Below are 22,848 nucleotides of genomic sequence, written 5' to 3' on the forward strand. Positions count from 1 at the left end.
TAAAAGCTTTCACACAATAAAAGGTTTCATTTAAATTACAAAGTCAATGCCTGTTCTTTTTAGAAACCTTGGAAAGCACAAATGATCAAAAAAGAAAAGAAAAATTTACCCACGCTTGTATCACCGAGAGTGACATTAACATGTGATACATTCATTATCTTTTTTCTTGGGCATATGTTTATACAACTTTATAATTTTTGCTAAAGTTACAATATTGTACAATTATGAAACCTCCTTTACTACATGTGAGGATGTTTCCAGTGACCTTTAATATTCAGTAGGCTTCCCTGACTCTGCTTCCACACCTGCCACATACGGTATTCTGAGGCTCTGTCTACTGCACTGCCCGTTACGGTAGCCACTGGCCACATGTGGCTGTTTTATTTAAATAAAATCAAATGTTCATTGTCTTCATTGCATGAGCCATATTTCAAGTGCTCGATAGTCACTTATCACTGGACAGTGCAGATACAGAACATTGTCATGGCCATAGCAAGGTCTCTTAGACAGTGCTGATGGGGGAACCATGTGGCAGTTCTTTTTTTCTTAAACCCATTGATGAACAAGTTTCGTTGTGAGGACTTGGAACCGTTCCCTTGCCTGGGAAGACGTTTCAAACACGGCCATCAGCTGCAGCTTTATTCTGAGTGCCCGTTTACCCACACTTGGAATATGAAGTGTGGGTAAACTGCAGCATAAAATGTGCATTTCAGCCAACGTTGCTTTCTTAAAATAGAGCATGTTTAAAGAGTTTGTATTCTGATAAGAATAAATGTTCCATCCCTTTTTAAAAAAGCGTAATTTCCCAGTTAATTATTATTTAGGAGAAAATAATGCTATCCTCTTTGTAATGTACTTTTTCTCAAAAAGAAATATTATTGAATTTAATAGACGGTGCTTACATTTTTTATCAGGAAGTAAGTCTACTTGCAGTATCACTGTGGCCCCCAAAAGAATCAGTGATGCAGGTGCCATGATGATGATGTCCTACAGAAAACAGAGACAGAAATCCAAATTGCCACCTGTTGCCATTTTAAAGAAAAACTGGCAGCTCCTTTCTAAAGAAAAATATAGTCATTTTGCCATTTAACGAACGTTTATGAACTTTCTGTTACGTGTTAGAAATACTATGAAGAAATCTTGGGCTTTGTCTTGCCAAGTGTGGATCCGTAATCTGAGGGGCAGACTGAAGTGTAACTCGATAATTGTAATTCCAGTCTAAAAGCTGCTCCCATAAAGATGTTTATGGGGCACAGTAGGAGCAAAGGGACTTCAGAATTGAGTCCTAAAGGATGAGCTAGAGTTCTTGACACACACACAAGTGAGCACAGGCATCTCTGGTGGCCTTGCACACAGCCATGCAAAGCCGGAAGAGAAGAAAGCAAATAGGAGAGGATTGCTATTCAGCGGGAGACCAGAGCAGATCTTTGAACAGGAAAAGTTCTAGGCAGAGTTAATCAAATTGAAAGTAAATACCATTGCCAGTTTCATTAATAAGTATTTAAATATGAGCCAACATGACAAGAAACTTAAATCTAAAACAATTTTAATGTGGGAAAGAGAAAATTTGTATCACAAACCTAGAATGTGTGTGGTACTTTGAATTGTGAAGAGGCTGAATTTTTTGATGAAGCCAGAAAGGAACAGGCTATAAAAGCAAATGAAGACGTAGTTAATAGGCCTGGAAAAGATAAAAACAATATTTCTATTTATTTGAAATAAGCGGACAATGAAAAGGAATCTCGAGTAGAAAAGTTAGCATAACTCAAGTGTGGACATCTGAAAAAGTGGTTAGGTCATTTCAGCAACTTTTTTTTTTACACGTGAAAGAAAAGAGTGGAGGATCTCTTGTTGGGAACTGTAGATTAGAAATCTTGAGTGTTTCCTCCAAAAATTTCGAAAGGCACTTTTCATATGAACTTAAAGAACAAAAGTAACATCCCACCTGCTGTGTGCTGCCTTCGCTTTTACAAAGCATTTCTTCCTGTTCTCTCTCATGAGCTACCTCCCACGCCTCCCCACCAGTGAAATGGTGTGTGGTTATTATCCAGTTTACAAGGGTGAAAAGGTGTCTAAAAAGTTAAATAATTTGCCAGAAATCACGTGTCTGGTAAATCATGGAACGTAGACCCAATCTTAGATCTTCCAACCATAAAACCTTTGTTCTGTACTAATTTAAATGACATGATTTTCAATTTAAAGATTTATTTAAATGGTTTGGTGTTTTCCAAACATAATTCTGGTAGAACCACAGAAGATAGAACCTGGCTAAATGGATACGTTCAGGAAGTACAAAAACCACACTTTCTTCACTTTTACAACTTAACTTACTGTTATCACTGTTTAACTTGCTAATGAAATTTGTAAAATGTCACAACATAGGAAACAGAAACAGCATACAAAGCATTTAACTCCTTTTTCAAACAAACTTAAGTATTACTAATCAGAGTTATGCCGCTTTTGATAAAAATAATCCTGTTTCTTTCTGATGATTTCACACCATGTAGAAAAAGAATTTTTAAAACAACAGTGACAATAAAAGCAAGTATTCTTGTATTTTTAAAGGTTTCAATAAGTGAGAATGTTAAGGAATTAAAGGGAAGCATTAGTAATTTACTAAGCCTGAGAAGCAAAAATAAAAAATCGTTAACAAAGATAGCTTCCTCTTCGAGTTTAGGAGGTGATGTCTTTGAAATGTCAGCATTTCCGGAAATAATATCACATATGTTCTAACTCTGCAGTAATCGTCATTAACAGGAAGAATTCTAGGTCAGAAAAAAATGTAACATTGATATTCCTGAGTGACTTTTACTGCCTGGCAGAGTAAGTAGTAAGTTATAACCATACCTGTAAAAATAATAAATGTCTGTCCTTTGCAATTAAATTGTTGAAGTAATAAACTATTGAATGTCTCAGTGAGGAGATAATTGAATATTTTACACAACCAAGCAGTCTCCCCTAGAATTTGCTATGTGTTCTGCTTTTATAACTGTTGAATAGACAATAATTATTTTTCAAATTTTCATTTGATCATTCAAAAATTTTTCAATGATTAATTTTTCCCCATACACTATTTTTCCTCATCTTATTGTGATATTTTCTCTTAAACAGGATGATAACTTTGACCGAAAAAGGTTGTCTTATAGGCAACCTGAGATACTCAAGTGGCAGTATAAATTTTACCAAGAATGACAATTCTTTGTGGGCCAGATAAATTCCATACAAGGTTGAGTATTCCTGGAGTTTTGACAATTGATCCCGTATTTTCTATAATTCTGTTTGCTCTGCTTGTTCCCTGAAAACACCTTCAGCCTTTGCTCGTGTCGCCTTAATATTCCTGGTTCCAGGCATAGCAATCACCTTTACTGGACAAACAACTTGAATCTCTTGGGGTCATCTCTGTAATCCAAAGATACACTGCTATATAGATGTCAACTGGGTAATATTTCATTGTGCAGTAGGCTATTTCACTACCTTAAAAATATATCCGAATGACATGTTCAATTCATTCTTTTCATGGCTACCAATTAAAATCCAGCAGAAAACCGTTACATTGTTAAAATAAGATTCAAATTCAGCAGAATGCAGCAAACATGGGATTCTGGGCTTCCCTGGTGGCGCAGTGGTTGAGAGTCTGCCTGCCGATGCAGGGGAAACGGGTTCGTGCCCCGGTCTGGGAAGATCCCACATGCTGTGGAGTGGCTGCGCCTGTGAGCCGTGGCTGCTGAGCCTGTGCGTCCGGAGCCTGTGCTCCGCAACGGGAGAGGCCACAACAGTGAGAGGCCCGCGTACCGCCAAAAAAAAAAAACACAACAAAAAACATGCGTTTCCTACTTAAGATTGTCAGAAATGCACGCTCAGGCTTCCCTGGTGGTGCAGGGGTTAAGAATCCACCTGCCAATGCAGGGGACACGGGTTTGAGCCCTGATCCGGGAAGATTCCACGTGCTGTGGAGCAACTAAGCCCGTGCGCCACAACTACTGGGCCTGCGCTCTAGAGCCCATGAGCCACAACTACTGAGCCCGTGAGCCACAACTACTGAGCCCACGGGCCACAGTTACTGAAGCCCTCGTGCCTAGAGCCTGTGCTCTGCAACAAGAGAAGCCACTGCAATGAGAAGCCCGTGCACCGCAAAGAAGAGTAGCCCTGCTCCCCACAACTAGAGAAAGCCCACGTGCAGCAACGAAGACCCAGTGCGGCCAAAAAAAGAAAAGAAAAAAAAACACACTCAGTGTCTTAGAGAGTACATGGGCTACCTGTTCGTGTGACACTTCGCTGAGTCAATCTAAAATTTCTCGAGTGCTCTCTGAGAATCTGGCTTCTAGTAGGTGTTATATTCTTTGAAATTTAGAGGAAACCAGAGCACCATCTCTAGTACTACAGGTGTTTCTAGAAAGTTGGGTGAAGTCCTGACAATTGGCGACAAATTTCCCCAGTGTTCCTGAGAATTCGTCAGATTCTACTGAAGTTCAGACAATATTTTCCCCACTCTCTTTCCCACATATTTTGCTGCCCCGGTACATTTGTTTTTTATAACCAAAGTTGAATTTACCCTTTTTAAAGAAACTTTTTGACTCAACTGTGGTGACAGTGAATTCAAACTCAGTCTCAGTGCACAGAAATTGAAAAGCAACTGAGAGGATTCATGGTCTGTTAAGCCCTTAAAAGTAGAGTTTACTTTTTACTTCGTCTTTTCTTTCTTTTTTTTTTTTTCCTGTACAGTGTAATCAGCAGTAAAACCTATCTCTTGGGGGATGAAGAATAAAGAAATAACCCAAGGTGTAAAATGCAAATGACATGTTTAGGTAGGTAGCTAGGTACGTTGCCTTACCCCCAAATGAAAAATCTACACCCTCCTAAAAATACAAGTGGGTAACAAGGATCATATATAAGGCAGGCAACTTTTTTTTTTTTTCCCTGCTCCGGAACTTCTGATTAATTTTCTGAAATAGTCCTAAAATGTAACTCAGGGATTCAGATTGTTGCCACAGTCATAAACACTTGTTAGCCAAGGCGGAAAAGGTGCTGCCACCCTGAGTATTTGGAAACTGCTGGCAGAAGGAGTTTGCTGCAAATCTCCCAGAGGTTGGATGTCTTCTAGCGAATTGCACGTGGTGCACTGTCATCCCACATCGATGCATTCCCTTCCCCAGACTTACCCTCTTTCCTGGGCTTAGCTGTCTCCTGCAGTCCTCCCGTTTCCCACGACTGTACTCAGTAGCAGAAAGCCAGGACCACGTCCATCAGCACCTAGCACAGTGTCAGGTGCAGGGCAGGTGCTGCACATGCCTGGCCCTATAAAGAGTAAAGGCAAATTAACACACAACCCTTAACCTGTCAAGCCCTTTAGGGTAAAACCTAGCATAGGGATAAGTTAGATGAGAGCACGGCAGGCTGGGAACATGTAACAAGCCTGGTCTGTTTTGGGGGAGGTGTAATACTTTTGGTAACTTGCCTAAAAATTTCCCCAAGCAGCATTTCAAGTAATGAAAACAAATGAGGTGATTTGCATTCCAGAACTTTATTATGTTTGAAATGCAAACTTTGAACAAATAGCTACGTACATTAACATATTTTTCAATAACTATGAAAGAGGGCATATACCCTTTCACAAGAAGTGGAAGCTGTATCAGGTCATGGAATTTTCGGCCTGATAATTCATTAAATTGGGTATCAAATACAGTAATCAGTATGGCTAGAAAAGCAGTCATTTTACATGTGTTGATGAATTTTAAGCTAATTAATAAGAGATTCTGATTTTTCTTTGTCTTCCTTTCTCCTTTTTTTTTTCTTCATTCCATCCATTTCTTCTGTATACATGGAGATATGTTTACATTGCTTTGGGTGAAAATTGAATTAGTGAACATAAAACCAAGTGAGATATTTCAGCAAGTTTTTGTACATTTTATATAAAATCAAACAATTTTTTCAAAATTGTTTGAAAATCCTAGAACCCCCAGAAGAAACAAAAAACAGAATGTCTTCGGTTAGAGGCAATGCAATCATCTCCTTCTTTGTTGTTGTTGTTTCTGAATTTGCAGCTTTCTCAGTTAACTGAAACTTCCTCAGGATATTGAGATATTTTATTATATCCTGTACCCTATTTTCTAAATTCACATATTTCCTCAGAAATCTTGGCAGAACGCATGTTCTCATTTTAATCACCAAAGTATCTGCAACAGTGGGAAACAAACCTCTTACAGAAGCATCAACAAAAACTTTAGGTGTTATTTTAATGTGACTCACCTTCGCACGGATTTGCACACCTCAGTTACTTAGCCAACACACAGGAATAGAACGCTACACCCAGAGTCTATATGACCTGCCTGATACCGTGTCCATAGCACCAGTATTAGTTCTGTCCCTGCCAGTAATAGTTTCAAGGGGTTTTGTTTTCCTCTTTATTTAAAAGTTGGCCATATATTTATAAATTATTCTCTGTCATTTTTCCTATCCCCCCTCCGCCCCCACCGTGTAATGAAATTATTAGGAGGTGGAGCCCAGGGTATTATTAGAGAGAAAGAGACATTTGCTCACTCGGAGATGAATCAGCCTTGGATCCCCACTTACTGAGAAGTGCAGTGCCATGTCATCAGAAGCAGCCGCAGGGCATTGAAAATGAACCTTATCTCTGGGTGCACTTTTTGACTTAGAGACGGATCTCCTTCACTGTTTCATCATCGCAGCTGTAATGGTTAAAAACTCACAGCCAGTTTCCGTGACGATGGGATGGCAGCAGGGCTGCTCTAAGCAAATATTCAGGAGCATTTGTGAGCGGGCAATTCTGGACGAGCCTTAACCAAAACTCCCGAGGACTAAACTGCTGTCAAGTGAAGGATCTCTCTTGTCCTGATAGCCACTATCTGATAACTGTCTCATCTGCATTTTCATTCTCTTTCAAGATGCTTTGTTCTATTCAGGGGTTGAAATGAACGTTTGCTCCTGGGTGACAAGGTAATCAAGTTTTCTCTGGGCACTTTCCAGCCCTGTGTTTCTGTTTTCTTTACGTGCTTCAGTTAACTAGAGTATGTATAGCGCCTCTGTTACTTACACAATACCAGGCACATGATTTGACAGAAAAACGGGGCATCCACCATTCCCTACAAGCTGAGCAGCAATTCTCCGTTTTCTGGGGATGCATTAACCCTTCTCTGCTATGTTAGCAGGTCCTGCGCCCTCAAATAAATGGGTGTGTGCCATGGGAGGGGGCAGAGGAGGGAGAAAGAGTCTCCGGGTGCCATCAGTTGCTGGTGTTGGTAGCCTGGACACGCCCTGAACAAATCGTGACGGTGGCCGTGTCAGTCTGCATGCACCCTGGGACCTTCCCTTTTCTGTCATCTCCCGGTTCCCAGTGTAGCACCTCAGCTGTCCTCTCCTCAGTACCTTCAATTTAAGTAAACCTAGTTGGGTTTTCCTGCCCTTTGTTCCATTTCTGTCTGGGGAGTTTCCAGCCCACTGACTTGCAAAGCTGACTTTTAAAAAAAATGTTGCCCGGGTGTGAATAGACAACAGTGGCACTTAATGTGTCAAGTGTCTGAGCCAGGTGGGAGTCTTTGCCTTTGAAAGGGGACCTCCAGGCTTAGCCCAAGACGGTGAGTGACGGCAGGCCCTGAGAAGCCACTGCACAGCTAGGAACCGAGGGGTCTAGGTCCCCACAGAGGAGATGCAGAGAGAGGTGATGGCCAGGTGAGATAAGGGCTTCAGTTTGCAAGATGACAAATGATTGGGACCCTCATTGAGACATCCTGCAAGTCAGTGAATGTCATGTGCAAGGACAGCCATTGAGATCCCCAAGGTAATTGTTTTCGCAGTTGCCAAAAAGGAACCAGATCAGTTGTTATTAGATGAGAGAGACCTTCAAGATGGCAGAGGAGTAAGATGTGGAAATCACCTTCCTCCCCACAAATACATCAGAAATACATCTATACGTGGAGGAACTCGTACAGAACACCTACTGAACGCTGGCAGAAGACCTCAGACTTCCCAAAAGGCAAGAAACTCCCCACGTACCTGGCCGTGTGGCTGACAGGGTCTTGGTGCTCCTGCCGGGTGTCAAGCCAGAGCCTCTGAGGTGGGAGAGCCGAGTTCAGGACATTGGACCTCCCAACTCCACGTAATATCAATCAGCAAAAGCTCTCCCAGAGATCTCCATCTCAGTGCTAAGACCCACCTCAAGTCAACGACCAGCAAGCTACAGTGCTGGACACCCTATGCCAAACAACTAGCAAGACAGGAACACAACCCCATCCATTAGCAGAGAGGCTGCCTAAAATCATAATAAGCCCACAGACACCCCAAAACACAACACCAGACACGGTCCTGCCCACCACAAAGACAAGCCTCATCCACCAGAGCACAGGCACTAGTCCCCTCCACCGGGAAGCCTACACAACCCACTAAACCAACCTTACCCACTGGAGGCAGACACCAAAAACAACAGGAACTACGAACCTGCAGCCTGCAAAAAGGAGACCCCAAATGCAGTAAGTTAAGCAAAATGAGAAGACAGAGAAATATGCAGCAGTTGAAGGAGCAAGGTAAAAACCCACGAGATGTAACAAATGAAATAGGCAGTCTACCTGAAAAAGAATTCAGAGTAATGATAGTAAAGATGATCCAAAATCTCGGAAATAGAATGGAGAAGGTACAAGAAACATTTAAAAAGGGCCTAGAAGAACTAAAGAGCAAACAAACAATAAATGAAATTAAAAATTCTTTAGAAGGAATCAACAGTAGAATAACTGAGGCAGAAGAAGGAATAAGTGACCTGGAAGAAAAAATAGTGAAAATAACTACTGCAGAGCAGAATAAAGAAAAAAGAATGAAAAGAATTGAGGACAGTCTCAGAGACCTCTGGGACAACATTAAATGCACCAACATTCGAATTATAGGGGTTCCAGAAGGAGAAGAGAAAAAGAAAGGGACTGAGAAAATATTTGAAGAGATTATAGTTGAAAACTTCCCTAATATGGGAAAGGAAATAGTTAATCAAGTCCAGGAAGCACAGAGAGTCACATACAGGATAAATCCAAGGAGAAACACGCCAAGACACATATTAATCAAACTGTCAAAAATTAAATACAAAGAAAACATATTAAAAGCAGCAAGGGAAAAACAACAAATAACACACAAGGGAATCCCCAAAAGGTTAACAGCTGATCTTTCAGCAGAAACTCTGCAAGCCAGAAGGCAGTGGCAGGACATACTGAAAGTGATGAAGGAGAAAAACCTGCAACCAAGATTACTCTACCCAGCAAGGATCTCATTCAGATTCGACAGAGAAATTAAAAGCTTTACATACAAGCAAAAGCTAAGGGAATTCAGCACCGCCAAACCAGCTTTACAACAAATGCTAAAGGTACTTCTCTAGGCAGGAAACACAGAAGGAAAAGACCTTCAAGAAAACAATGGAGAAGACTCAAACCAATAGAATTAGCAATGAAAAAGGAGAAGTAACAACTGACGCTGCAGAAATACAAAGGATCATGAGAGATTACTGCAAGCAACTATATGCCAATAACATGGACAACCTGGAAACAATGGACAAATTCTTAGAAAAGCGCAACCTTCCGAGGCTGAACCAGGAAATAATAGAAAATATAAACCTACCAATCACAAATACTGAAATTGAGACTGTGATTAAAAATCTTCCAACAAACAAAAGCCCAGGACCAGATGTCTTCACAGGCAAATTCTATCCAACATTTAGAGAATAGCTAACACCTATCCTGCTCAAACTCTTCCAAAATATAGCAGAGGGAGGAACACTCCCAAACTCATTCTGCGAGGCCACTGTCACCCTGATACCAAAACCAGAGAAAGATGTCAGCAAAAAAATAAAATGCAGGCCAGTATCACTGATGAACATAGATTCACAAATCCTCAACAAAATACCAGCAAACAGAATCTAACAACATATTAAAAGGATCATACACCATGATCAAGTGGGCTTTATCCCAGGAATGCAAAGATTCTTCAATATACGCAAATCAATCAATGTGATATACCATGTTAACAAACTGAAGGAGAAAAACCATATGATCATCTCAATAGATACAGAAAAAGCTTTTGACAAAAGTCAACACCCATTTCTGATAAAAACCCTCAAGAAAGTAGGCAGAGAGGGAACTTACCTCAACATAATAAAGGCCATATACGACAAGCCCACAGCAAACATCATTCTCGATTGTGAAAACCTGAAAGCATTTCCTCTAAGATCAGGAACAAGGCAAGGTTATCCATTCTCACCACTGTTATTCAATACAGTTTTGGAAGTTTGAGCCACAACAATCAGAGAAGAAAAAGAAATAAAAGGAATCCAAATCGGAAAAGAGGAAGTAAAGTTGTCACTGTTTGCAGATGACATTATACTATACATAGAGAATTCTAAAGATGTTACCAGAAAACTACTAGAGCCAATCAGTGAGTTTGGTAGAGTAGCAGGATACAAAATTAATGCACAGAAATCTCTTGTATTTCTATACACTAATGATGAACAATCTGAAACAGAAATTAAGGAAACACTCCCATTTACCATTGCAACAAAAAGAATAAAATACCTAGGAATAAACCTACCTAATGAGACAGAAGACCTATATGCAGAAAACTACAAGACACTGATGAAAGAAAGATGGCACAAACAGATGGAGAGATATACCATGTTCTTGGATTGGAAGGATGAACATTGTGAAAATGACTGTACTACCCAAAGCTATCTACAGATTCTATGCAATCCCTATCAAATTAACAATGGTATTTTTCCCAGAACTAGAGCAAAAAATTTCACAATTCGTATGGAAACACAAAAGACCCCGAATAGCCACAACATTCTTGAGAAAGAAAAACTGAGCTGGAGGAATCAGGTTCCGTGACTTCAGACTATACTACAAAACTACAGTAATCAAGACAGTATGGTACTGGCACAAAAAGAGAAATCTAGATCAGTGGAACAGGATAGAAAGCCCAGAGATAAACCCACGCACATATGGTCACCTTATTTTTGATAAAGGAGGCAAGAATACACAATGGAGAAAAGACAGCCTCTTCAATCAGTGGTGCTGGAAAAAGTGGACAGCTACATGTAAAAGAATGAAATTAGAACAGTCCCTAACACCATACAGAAAAATAAACTCAAAATGGATTAAAGACCTAAATGTAAGACCAGATACTATAAAACTCTTAGAGGAAAACATAGGCAGAACATGAATCACAGCAAGATCCTTTTTGACCCACCTCCTATAGAAATGGAAATAAAAACAAAAATAAACAAATGGGACCTAATGAAACTTTAAAGCTTTTGCACAGCAAAGGAAACCATAAACAAGATGAAAAGACAACCCACAGAATGGGAGAAAATATTTGCAAGTGAAGCAATGGACAAAGGATTAATCTCCAAAATTTATAAGCAGCTCATGCAGCTCAATATCAAATAAACAAATAACTGTATCCAAAAATGGGCAGAATACCTAAACAGACCTTTTCTCCAAATAAGATATACAGATTGCCAGCAAACACATCAAAGGATGCTCAACATCACTTACCAGTAGAGAAATGCAAATCAAAACTACAATGAGGTATCACCTCACACCGGTCAGAATGGCCATCATCAAAAAATCTACAAACAGTAAATGCTGGAGAGAGTGTCGAGAAAAGGGAACCCTCTTGCATTGTTGGTGGGAATGTAAATTGATACAGCCACTATGGAGAACAGTATGGAGCTTCCTTAAAAAACTAAAAATAGAACTACCATGCGACCCAGCAATCCCACTACTGGGCGTGTACCCTGAGAAAACCGTAATTCAAAATGAGTCATGTACCACAATGTTCATTGCAGCTCTATTTACAGTAGCCAGGACGTGGAAGCAACCTGAGCATCCATCAACAGATGAATGGATAAAGAAGATGTGGTACATATATATAACGGAATATTACTCAGCCGTTAAAAGAAACTAAATTGAGTTATTTGTAGTGAGGTGGGTGGACCTAGACACTGTCATACAGAGTGAAGTAAGTCAGAAAGAGAAAAATACCGTATGCTAACACATATGTATGGAATCTAAAAAAAACCCAGAAAACCAGGCTCTGAAGAACCTAGGGGCAAGACAGGAATAAAGACGCAGATGTAGAGAATGGACTTGAGGACACGGGGAGGGGGAAGGGTAAGCTGGGACGAAGTGAGAGAGTGGCATGGACATATATACACTACCAAATGTAAAATAGATAGCTAGTGGGAAGCAGCCACATAGCACAGGGAGATCAGCTTGGTGCTTTGTGACCACCTAGAGGGGTGGGATAAGGGAGGGTGGGAGGGAGATGCAAGAGGGAGGAGATATGGGGATATGTGTGTGTGTGTGTGTGTGTGTGTGTGTGTGTGTGTGTGTGTGTAGTATGTGTGTTGTGTATATATATGTATATATATATGTATATGTATATAACTGATTCTCTTTGTTTTAAAGCATAAAGTAACACACCATTGTAAAGCATTTATACTCCAATAAAGATGTTAAAAAAATAGAATTAGGGCATTAATCCTGATATTTTATACTGCTTAATATTAACTACAAAGGGGTTTGAGTGAATTAGTTGAGTATATGAATCACAATAAACCTGTTAACAAACAAACAAAAATTATTAGATGATCTGAAAAAAAAACGTGATTTTTTTTTTTCCCTTGGGGAAAGGAAAGTTGAAGAGGGAACAGAGAGAGATACATTTGTTTGCTAAGAAGGACCCAGAAAATTTCAGATATAGTATCAGCCATCTGGTCTGCTCTTTAGAGTCCTATATCTAATTTTAGTTGTAGCATATTCATCACTCTAGAAGCCTTAAAACTAGTTATTAATCATTGTGAGGGCAGTAATTTCTGGCCTAAAAGGCCGTTTTAACATTTTCTAAATTTCTTACATACATTTATTCAACGAATATTTATTGAATGCAGCTGTGCATTATGCCAGGCACTGTTACAGATATCAAGAAAATTAGACCTGGCTTGTACCCTGGATACCATCACTGGCATATGACTATGCCAATATTAAAAGCAAAAACAAATGTGCTCACATTTTGTCCCCATGCCCTATTTCCAAATAAGCCCAAAGGAAAATAAGAAAGGGAGGGCTTTGTATAGTTGTTTTCTTGTTTGGTTTTTCTTTGTGTGGGGGAAGGACTCTTCTTTAGAATAAATTGTAAATGTCCAAAGACAGTATAATGGAACATGCTAGAAGAAGTCACAAAAATCGTTTTTCAAAAAGTGAAATCAAATTTGCCTGTATTTCTTAAGAAGGTAAATAGTCTGGGTTTAGCTGAAGAGTGTAAGTGAAAATACGAATAGTAGTAACATGGAAATCTGGATGCAGTGGTTTTACCTTGAACTCTGGTTAAAGGTGCTTATTGAAGGTTTTACTTCTAGGAATCCATTCCTTGGAAAACATGTGAAATGTAGAAGAAGATTTATCTGAGAGGGAGAGTAAACACAATTCATTGTACTTTTACTTACAATAATAAAAGTAATGTAGAAATGGTTAAGAGAAATGTATGGCTTTTAAAGGTTGAAATAGGTGGATAGTAAAAGGAGTGTTTATCAAGAACTTTTAAAACACAAGGTATTTTGGGAAAATGTTAAGTAAAAACAACAGGAGTGCAAATATGCATATATAAATATATATTTGTTTTTCATAATCTCATTTTCTGTCAAAAGACCAAACTGTTAGGAGTGGTTCTTTCTAAGTGGTAGGCGTTTTAGTTAGGTATTGCTACAGAGCAGCCAACCACAAATGCTGTAGTGGGAAACAGTGATAAGCATTTATTTCTTGCCCAAGCCTCTGAGTTTTGACTAGGGTCTGGCGAAACTTGGCTGGGCTCCCAATCACAGAGCGGGTTCAGGATTGTTGCAAGCATCTGTCGTTCGTTTGGAACCTGGGGCTATGCAGGGCATATTCTTTCCATGTGATCCCCAATGTGCAAGAAAGTAAGACGAACTGTACAAGAGCATTTGAAGTGTCTGCTTATGTCACATTCACTGACATCCTAAGAGTCAGAGCTAATTGCATGGACAAGCCCAGGGTCAGATGGTCCACACTCACAGTACATTTCCCCCACCTTGATAAGGCAAGGGCACGTGTGTATATAACCACTAGAGAGGTGTGAGAATTGGAACCAGTAGCTTGTTCTCTCACAGGGGAATTGATATTTCCTTTTCTTTAATTTTTTTTTTTAAATTTTTGAATTTATTTTTTTTACAGCAGGTTCTTATGATATTTCCTTTAAATTTCTTATTATGCTTCTATATATACCAATGTTTTATTTAAAGCAAATGCCAGAATAAAAAATATTTTTAAAATAGTAGAGACATAGAGATCAATGGAATAGAATTGAGAGTCCAGAAATAAGCCCTCACATTAGTTGTCAACTGATTTTTTTGGCAAAGTTGCCAAGATGATTCAGTGGGGGAGAAAATCAGTTTTTCCAGTAAGTGATGCATATACACGTGCAAAAGAATGATATTCAACCCTTACCTCACACCTTATATAAAAATTAACTCTACAGGGACCAAAGACCTAACAGTCAGCTAAACCTATAAAATTCTTAGAAGAAAACGTAGGCATAAACCTTTGTGACCTTGGATGAGGCCGTGGTTCCTTCAATATGACGCAGAAGCATAGGCACTGAAAGGAAAGAAAAGATAAATTAAACTTCACCCAGATTAGAAGCTTTTGTGCTACAGAGGACACCAGCAATAGTAATACCATTTGCAGCAACATGGATGGACCTAGAGATTATCATACAAAATGAAGTAAGTCAGAGATAGACAGGTATCATCTGATATCACTTATGTGTGGAATCTAAAAACATAATACAAATGAACTTATTTAAAAAACAGAAACAGACTCACAGACATAGAAAACAAATTCGTGGTTACCAAAGGCGGTGGCGGGGGAGGGGTAAATGAGCTTGGGATGAATGGATACACATTACTGTATAGAAAATAGGTAAACAACAAGGTCTTACTGTATAGCACAGGAAACTATATTTAATATCTTGTAATAACCTATAATAGAAAAGAATCTGAAAAAGTATATATCTGTGAATTACTTTGCTGTATACCAGAAACTAACCCTACATAGTAAATCAAGTATACTTCAATTAAAAAATAAAACACACGAGCAAGGAAGTGAAAAGACAACCCACAGAATAGGAAAAAATATTTGCAAATCAAATACCTGATAAGGGGCTTGTATCTACAAAAAAAAATAAATCTTACAAATCAACAGTGAAAAGAGAACCCAATTTAAAAATAGGTGAAGGTTTTGAATAGAAGTGTCTTCAAAATAGGTACCAGTAGCCAAAAGGCACATGAAAAGCTGCTTGACATCATTATCCATCAGGAAAGAAAATGAAAATCAAAAGCACAGTGAAATACCTCTTCACACCCACCAAGATGGCTAAAATAAAAAAGATAGACCAAGGGCTTCCCTGGTGGTGCAGTGGTTGAGAGTTCACCTGCTGATGCAGGGGGCTCGGGTTCGTGCCCCGGTCCAGGAAGATCCCACATGCCGCGGAGCGGCTGGGCCCGTGAGCCATGGCCGCTGAACCTGCGCGTCCAGAGCCTGTGCTCCACAACGGGGGAGGCCACAGCAGTGAGAGGCCCGCGTACCGCAAAAAAAAATAAATAAAAAAATAAAGATAGACAATAATAGCATTGGTGAGGATGTGGAGAAATTGGAACCCTCAAAGACTGTTGGTGGGAATGTAGAATGTTGCCGTCACTTCGAAAAACAGTCTGGTAATTTCTCAAAAAAGTTAAACATAGAGTTGCTATATGACCGAGCAATTCCACTCTTCAGCAAATACTCCAAAGAACTGAAAACATAAATCCACACGGAAGTTTATATGTGACTGTTCATAGCAGAGTTATTCATAACAGCCACAAAGTGAAACAACACAAATGTCCATCAGCTGATGAGTGGGTTAAAAATAGGTGGAATTTATGTTAATGCATATATGTGGAACCTAGAAAAATGGTACAGGTGAACCGGTTTGCAGGGCGGAAATTGAGACACAGATGTAGAGAACAAACGTACGGACACCAAGCAGGGAAAGCGGTGGGGGTGGTGGTGGTGGTGGTGTGATGAATTGGGCGATTGGGATTGACATGTATACACTGATGTGTATAAAATGGATGACTAATAAGAACCTGCTGTATAAAAAAATAAATAAAATTCAAAAATTCAAAAAAAAATCCAGTTCACAAAACACCATATATTGCATACTTCCACTTAGATTTGATGTTTGGAATAGGCACATCTATGGAGATGGAAAGTGGATTAGTGTTTTCCTAGGGCTGGATGGGGAGAACTTGGGCAGAATGGGAAGTGACTGCTAAAGGGTGCGAGGTTTCTTTTGAGGTAATGAAAGTGCTCTAAAATTGATTACAGTGGCAATCTGATTACAGTGCCTAATCTGTGACTATACTAAAAACCATAGATGTATTTTATGACATGTGAATTATGTCTCAATAAAACTGTTATTAAAAAAATAGAAAGTTGCACTAACGGTTTAAATAGAATCCCAGGTGTTATTAGAACAATTCCAGTGTAAAATCAGTCGGGATTTACTGTGTACAGCCAAATTTAAAAGCATGTGTTTTTTCAGTAAGGAATCTCAGTAACCTAAGCTTTTTCAGTTCTTTACTCAGTGATCAGTTTTATTTTACTGTTTTATTTTTTCCAGTTTTATTGAGATCTAATCGACATGTAACATTGTGTAAGTTTAAGGTGAACAACATAAGGATTATGATATAAGTATATAGTGTGAAATGATTTTGCAGGGGCCAGCTCTTTGCTCTCGAAGCCAGATACAGGAAATGAGCTAGAATGTAAAAAAACTAACTAAAAATTAAACTTACTTTACTAATGTAAATTAGTGTTCCCTTTTAGTCTAGAAGGAACCTCCTGTGTGCTTGGGACTGTACATTGCTTTACACACATTCCTATAAACCTATTTTACATATAAATAAACTGAGGCTCAGGGAAGTTACTTAGCACAGCTTCTTTATGGTGCTTTCCAAAGTCACATTGCCCAGGATGGCAAAACCTTATATAATTGCCATAATTATTTTAAAAGGAACAGTATAACAAGTACTTAACTGGGACTAAATATCTTATTTGGTGTTGGTGGGGAAGGGGGAGGAGATTCGTCTTGAGAAAGTTTTCATTATTTTAGGTTAAGTCTGATTTCCTATGGGAAGACCTCTCTGACTCCACTCTCTTTACTTTGAGTGTATGTTCAATTGCTGCATTTACCTATCAATTTTATTTTTATGCTGCACTGAATATTATGTTTATATCTCTGTTTCTACCAGTAGATGTGAGGACAGGTGTTAATTTTATCTAGCTTGATCTTGTCAGAATCCATCAGAGTATGCAGTCTTAAGGAAAGAAGAGGGGGTTTGTGTAATTACACTAGGGAATTCCATAGGAATTCCTATATTTAAAAGTAATAAATGCGATGGAGAACATCACAAGAAAGCTGGTTTAGACTCCTCTTTTTCTCTCTTTTTTTTTTAATGTTTATCTGTTTGTTTATTTTTGGCTGCGTTGGGTCTTCATTGCTGTGCATGGGCTTTCTCTAGTTGGGGCAAGCGGGGGCTACTCTTTGTTGAGGCATGAGGGCTGCTAATTGTGGTGGCTTCTCTTGTTGCGGAGCACAGGCTCTACGGTCACGGGCTTCAGTAGTTGTGGCTTGTGGGCTCAGTAATTGTGGCGCACGGGCTTAGTTGCTCCGCAGCATGTGGGATCCTCCCGGACTGGGGATCGAACCTGTGTCCCTTGCATTTGCAGGCAGAGGCTTAACCACTGTGCCACCACTCTTGGTTCTGATCTGAGGCTGCTGCTAAGTCAGAATTTTGAAGGTGATTGTTCTCGGTCTTTACCCGTGGGCCTCTGTTCTTTTAGCTATTACCGAAGTCCCATCTTTTAAAACTAATGACCCAGTATGAAATTTCAGAACTGCTAAAATTGATTTGTCTATTTACTTACCTGTATTAAATGTGAAATAAAATTGCAATTGTGTGGAAAATCCCCTAGCACCAATGAAAATTGCGATTCTGCATTTGCTGAGAAATATCTTTATTTGCCCTCTGGGACATCTTAAACTTTAGTTGGCTTCTATTAAACTTTTATGAGAACAAAAGGAGTGAATGACTTTTTCTTCAAACAGGTACTTTTTGTTGTTTCAGTGAAAGAATGCACTCTTGAAACAGAACTTGTTCCTTTAAACAAATTACTCAGTGTGCCTTACAAAGAAAAAAAAAAAAAGAAAAGGGTGGGGGACAGGTTTGAGTAGATACTACCACCACTACAAAACTGCAGAATATTAAAATTTGCTTATAATTATGTTTTTATTCTCCCTTTGTCTACATATTGCCTCAGATATCTCCAAGGGGCCTAACATGCTTTCACTATAAATTCATATCTTTATGCAAAGCATTAGTCTCCCTTCTCTGTCCTATTTTAGAATGCGAATGCTCCTGGGAGCAGTGATTAAGGAGGGCTTTTGCTAAAGGGTCCTGGAGTGAGGTGCTGCCAGGGGGAATGCAGAACTACGATCCCGAAGGCTGTCACTCTGCCACTTCATAGCTCTACCTTTGTTCACCCTTGTGTTTTTACTTGAAATAAAACCACCTGCCTAAAGCCCAGAAAAGAAAAGAAGAGAAAAAAAAAAAAAAGTATTCCTCATTAAGATCCATGAAGTGAAGTCTCAAGTTGAACAATCAGTTGGCTTGTAACTTAATAATCCATGGTGTTCCTATGTCTTCCCATCCCCCAGTCACTAAAGCACACACTTGGGGTTGCAGTAGGTTGATATATGGTCCCCCATAGATAGCCACATCCTAATTCCCAGAGCCCATGAACACATCACCTTACATTGCAGATGTGAATAAGGTCAAGATCTTTGGATGGGAAGATGATCCTGGATTATACGGGGTGGGGGGGCAGTGTCATCACAAAGGTCTTATAAGAAAGTGGCAGGAGGCTGAGAGAGGAAATAAAATATTGCACTGATGGCTTTAAAGATGGAAGGAGGGAACGTCTAGAAGTTGGAAAAGACTACTACCACTAATAATAATAATTCTTCCCAAGTGTCTCCAGAAGGAATTCAGCCCTGTGGACCCATTTTAGAGCTCTGACCTCCAGAACTGTGAGATAGTAAATTTATGCACCAGACCCTTCTAGCCATTCTCCATGCTACAACCAGACCCATCCGGTGAAAACACAAATGGATTTATAGAAAGCCCTATGTAGAAAATCTTTAATTTCTTTGTATTACCATTAAAAAGAAACCAAATGTCATCTGTGAAGTGCCCTGCCCTGCATGATGTGGTGGTCCCTGTTTTTCCACCTTTATTAGAGGACAGTGGTGATTTTTGAGTCAGAATGTCTGAGTTTGGCTTCAGCTTGTACCACTTACTACCTTTGTGACCTTGGACAAATTAACCTCTCTACGCTTCAGTTTCCTCTTTGGTAAAATACCTCATTGGCTGTTTGTGAGGATTAATGTGTTAATACAATGCCTGGCCCTGTTCTAAGCACAATACAGATAGATAAACTTATCTTTATTGTGAGTATTCACGCATGTCATTGGTCACAGTAGACACTAAACAAACATTTGATGGATGGATGGATGAAAGGAAGAAAGAAAACAGTGTTACATTCATAACTGCTATACATACACCATTACTTCTCTCTAGTTTGCAGAAATGAATCAGTTTCAGAGGAACACAACCAAAACTTAGATGAGTGCAGAGACAACTAGACATTTGGGACCCAAATTTTGGCCACTTAGATATACAGAGTAGAATCAAAGATCTGATTTCCTGTGAAGAAAGATGGAAGCTGTCCACTCTTGAGAGAATCTTTAACCAGCACTGAACGTATATCGCAACAAGCATTAGTGAGTTTTCAAACGAGCATTGATAACTGTTAAGACCTGAAGTTGGTATATATAATAAATATTGATACGTGTTTCTAAACTGTTCTTATCTCAATTTATTGACATTTCTTTTTAATAATACATTGCCTTCTAACTGCAGAATCATACTCATGGCTGTGATGTTTCCAGTGTATAGATACCTACCGAACCCTAAAAGTCCTGTCTGTTCATAATGTTTACTTTTGGGTATATAGTATACAAAGAGAAAACTTCCTTTAGGATTTCAGTGTGGTAAATGTCAGCTTCTTGGCAGGTAATGTTTATGTTCCTTAGGATGGGTCTGTATTAAGAGATAATAGTAAACATCCTGTGTGGAGGACAGAGGACTTCTCTAGAGCTATGGTTAGCTTCACTACACTGGGGAGGAGCGTTGAGGGGGGCATTTTATCTACAGATTTCTTCCCCCTTTAGTTGAACACCATCAAAGTTCTTCATTCTCCTTTTATATGGCGGTGCTTTAAAAATTGAATCCATTTGAATAAGCATTCCTTGAGAGCCTTTAAAAATATATTTTTAAAAAACTTCATGTTCTAGGTGTTTTTTTTGCTAATATATAGAAAGACAATATTTTGTTCAGGTTTATTAAGGTATAACTTACATACAGGAAAGTTGACCCTTTTTCGTGTACCTTTCTGTTTTGACAAAGACACACAGTCATGTGATTGCCACGATTATCAACATATAGAGCCATTCCATCGCCCCCCAAAATCCTCTCCTGCCCCTTTGTAGTACACCCCTCCCTCTGTCTTCAGTCCTTGGCAACAACTGATCTGTTTTCTGCCTCTATAGTTTTGCCTTTTCCAGGATGTCATATAAGTAGAATCATTCTGAGTGTAGCCTCCTGAGTCTGGCTTTTTCGCTTGGAGTTTTAGGCATAGTAAAGGGCTATTCAGATTTAAAAGTTTGATCCTGTTTCAGTTTTGATAAGTTGTATTTTTCAAAGAATTTGTCCATTTCATCTATAATATCAAACCGGTTGGCATACAGTTGTCCGTAGTGTCTCCTATTATCCTGTTAATGTCCATATGTCTTCAGTGATGGGCTCTTCTTTTTTTTTTTTTTTTTTTTTTTTACTTGTGAGCGTGGTTCTTTTTTTAAAAAAATTTAATTAATTATTTTTGTCTGTGTTGGGTCTTCATTGTTGTGTGTGGGCTTTCTCTAGTTGCGGCGAGTGGGGGCTACTCTTCATTGCCGTGTGCGGGCTTCTCGTTGCGGTGGCTTGTTTTATTGCAGAGCATGGGGTCTCGGCACGCGGGTTCACTAGTTGTGGCTCGCGGGCTCTAGAGCGCAGGCTCCGCAGTTGTGGCGCATGGGCTTAGTTGCTCTACGGCATGTGGGCATATGGGATCTTACCAGACCAGGGCTCAAACCCACATTTCCTGCATTGGCAGGCGGATTCTTAACCGCTGTGCCACCAGGGAAGTCCCCATTGATGGTCTCTTTTACATTAAATGCTCTCTGTATTTTTTTTCTTGGCCATCTTAGCTAGGAGACATATATATATATGTATTTTCATTACTGTGTTGAGGAGTTGGATTGAATCAATGCTTTGTCTCTGAGTGGCAACTTGGAAGGGTAGTCATATGTGCCTCAAAATGGGACGCTTAACCCCTCTGAAGATAAGAGGTCTCATCAAGGGAAGCCACAGAAATACCACAGCATATGAATTTTTCTAGGACAGTTTTAGGGACATTAAAGTTAAAGCAAAAAGACTACACTTACAATATTAAAACGACATTACACGATGCAGATTTTACTTATTTTTTAGGTTACTGGAAAACTTCTTGGAAGTTTCCCAGGTTAAGAATTTAGGGCTGTCCTCCCACTCTTTGGCCACTTTCTTCATTCTTCTCTGCTCTCCGAAAAACTGAAAGCACTGAATCAAATCCAAGTTCTTCACTCTACAGATGCACAAGTCTCCAGACCGTGAAAGCCAACGGTTACAAAACTCAGATGGGAAAATTAAAATATGCCCAATAATTTCAACGGACCGGAGGCTTTTAATTTAAAACTAATGTCTCTCGAACCCTCTGCCTAGGTCTTGTCTAGGTACGTGTATTTTTAAAAATGTGTTCTTACTCCTGGGCAGAGATAAGGTATAGAATAGTAACATGAGTCAAGTGCGAACCGGGGAGCAGGCAACAATAACAAGTTCACATTTACTGAGCACTTCCTCTTTACTAGGGAATAACGTGTGACATTTAAGCCTGGCAAGCCCCATTTTCCTCATTTTACAAAGGAAGCCGGGGTCACTCGACCAAGGTCACACAGGTATGCAGTGCAGATGGGCGCCTAACTACCTCAGGGCCAGAGAGAGGCCCGGTGAGATGTAATTAAAACAAATGTACGGACCCTGGTCCTTCGGGTCGCCCCAGGAGCGACCACTGGCTGCGCAACCCTGGGAGGAGCTGGGGAACCGCGCTCCAGCGAACGGCTTCCGCGGGGAGGTGGGAGGGCCGGGGAGAGCCTGCGCGGGCCCCGCCCACGCCCTGCTGCGACTTCCCATTCGCCGTTGACCGGCGCGTGTCACTGACGTCCCCTCGCCTGCCGCCGGGAAGTGCGCGCGGCGATGACGGCGCAGCGGGGCCGGTGAGCGGGCGCGCGGGGTATCTGCGGGTGCGCGCCGCTGGGAGGGGGAGCGGCGGCGACGACGCGAGCTGCCTGCGGGCTCTCGCGCGCGCCGGGTCTTGGGGAAGGCGGGTGCCGGGGGCGGTGAGAGGCCTCTTCCGCACTAGGGAACGGAGCCCGACGTGGAGGTCGCGGGGCCGCGTGTCCGCCATGTCTCGCTGACCGCGGGCTGCTTCATCGGGCTTCCCCCGGGCTCTTTCCTTTCCTCCAGGCCCGGCCTCTCAGGCTCTCCCA

The 22,848-nt window shown here is 40.2% G+C and overlaps 2 protein-coding genes across 2 annotated transcripts in view; one reads left to right on the forward strand and one right to left on the reverse strand.

The window, feature by feature from the left end:
* IL5RA (interleukin 5 receptor subunit alpha) overlaps positions 1–22,766 on the reverse strand; it is a 51,221-nt gene extending 28,455 nt beyond the window's left edge. Inside the window, exons 1-2 of the mRNA XM_007450040.1 lie at positions 22,335–22,766; positions 903–987 (exon numbers count right to left, since the gene is read on the reverse strand). Coding sequence (XP_007450102.1) covers positions 903–987; positions 22,335–22,766 — 517 coding nt within the window. The remainder of the gene's footprint in view (positions 1–902; positions 988–22,334) is intronic.
* The window catches only part of TRNT1 (tRNA nucleotidyl transferase 1), a 17,393-nt gene continuing 17,109 nt past the window's right edge, over positions 22,565–22,848 (forward strand). Inside the window, exon 1 of the mRNA XM_007450036.1 lies at positions 22,565–22,575. The gene's annotated coding sequence lies outside the window, so the exon portion shown is untranslated. The remainder of the gene's footprint in view (positions 22,576–22,848) is intronic.

Source organism: Lipotes vexillifer, unplaced genomic scaffold, assembly GCF_000442215.2.
Source record: "Lipotes vexillifer unplaced genomic scaffold, Lipotes_vexillifer_v1.1 scaffold1041, whole genome shotgun sequence".
NCBI classification, from domain to species: domain Eukaryota; kingdom Metazoa; phylum Chordata; class Mammalia; order Artiodactyla; family Lipotidae; genus Lipotes; species Lipotes vexillifer.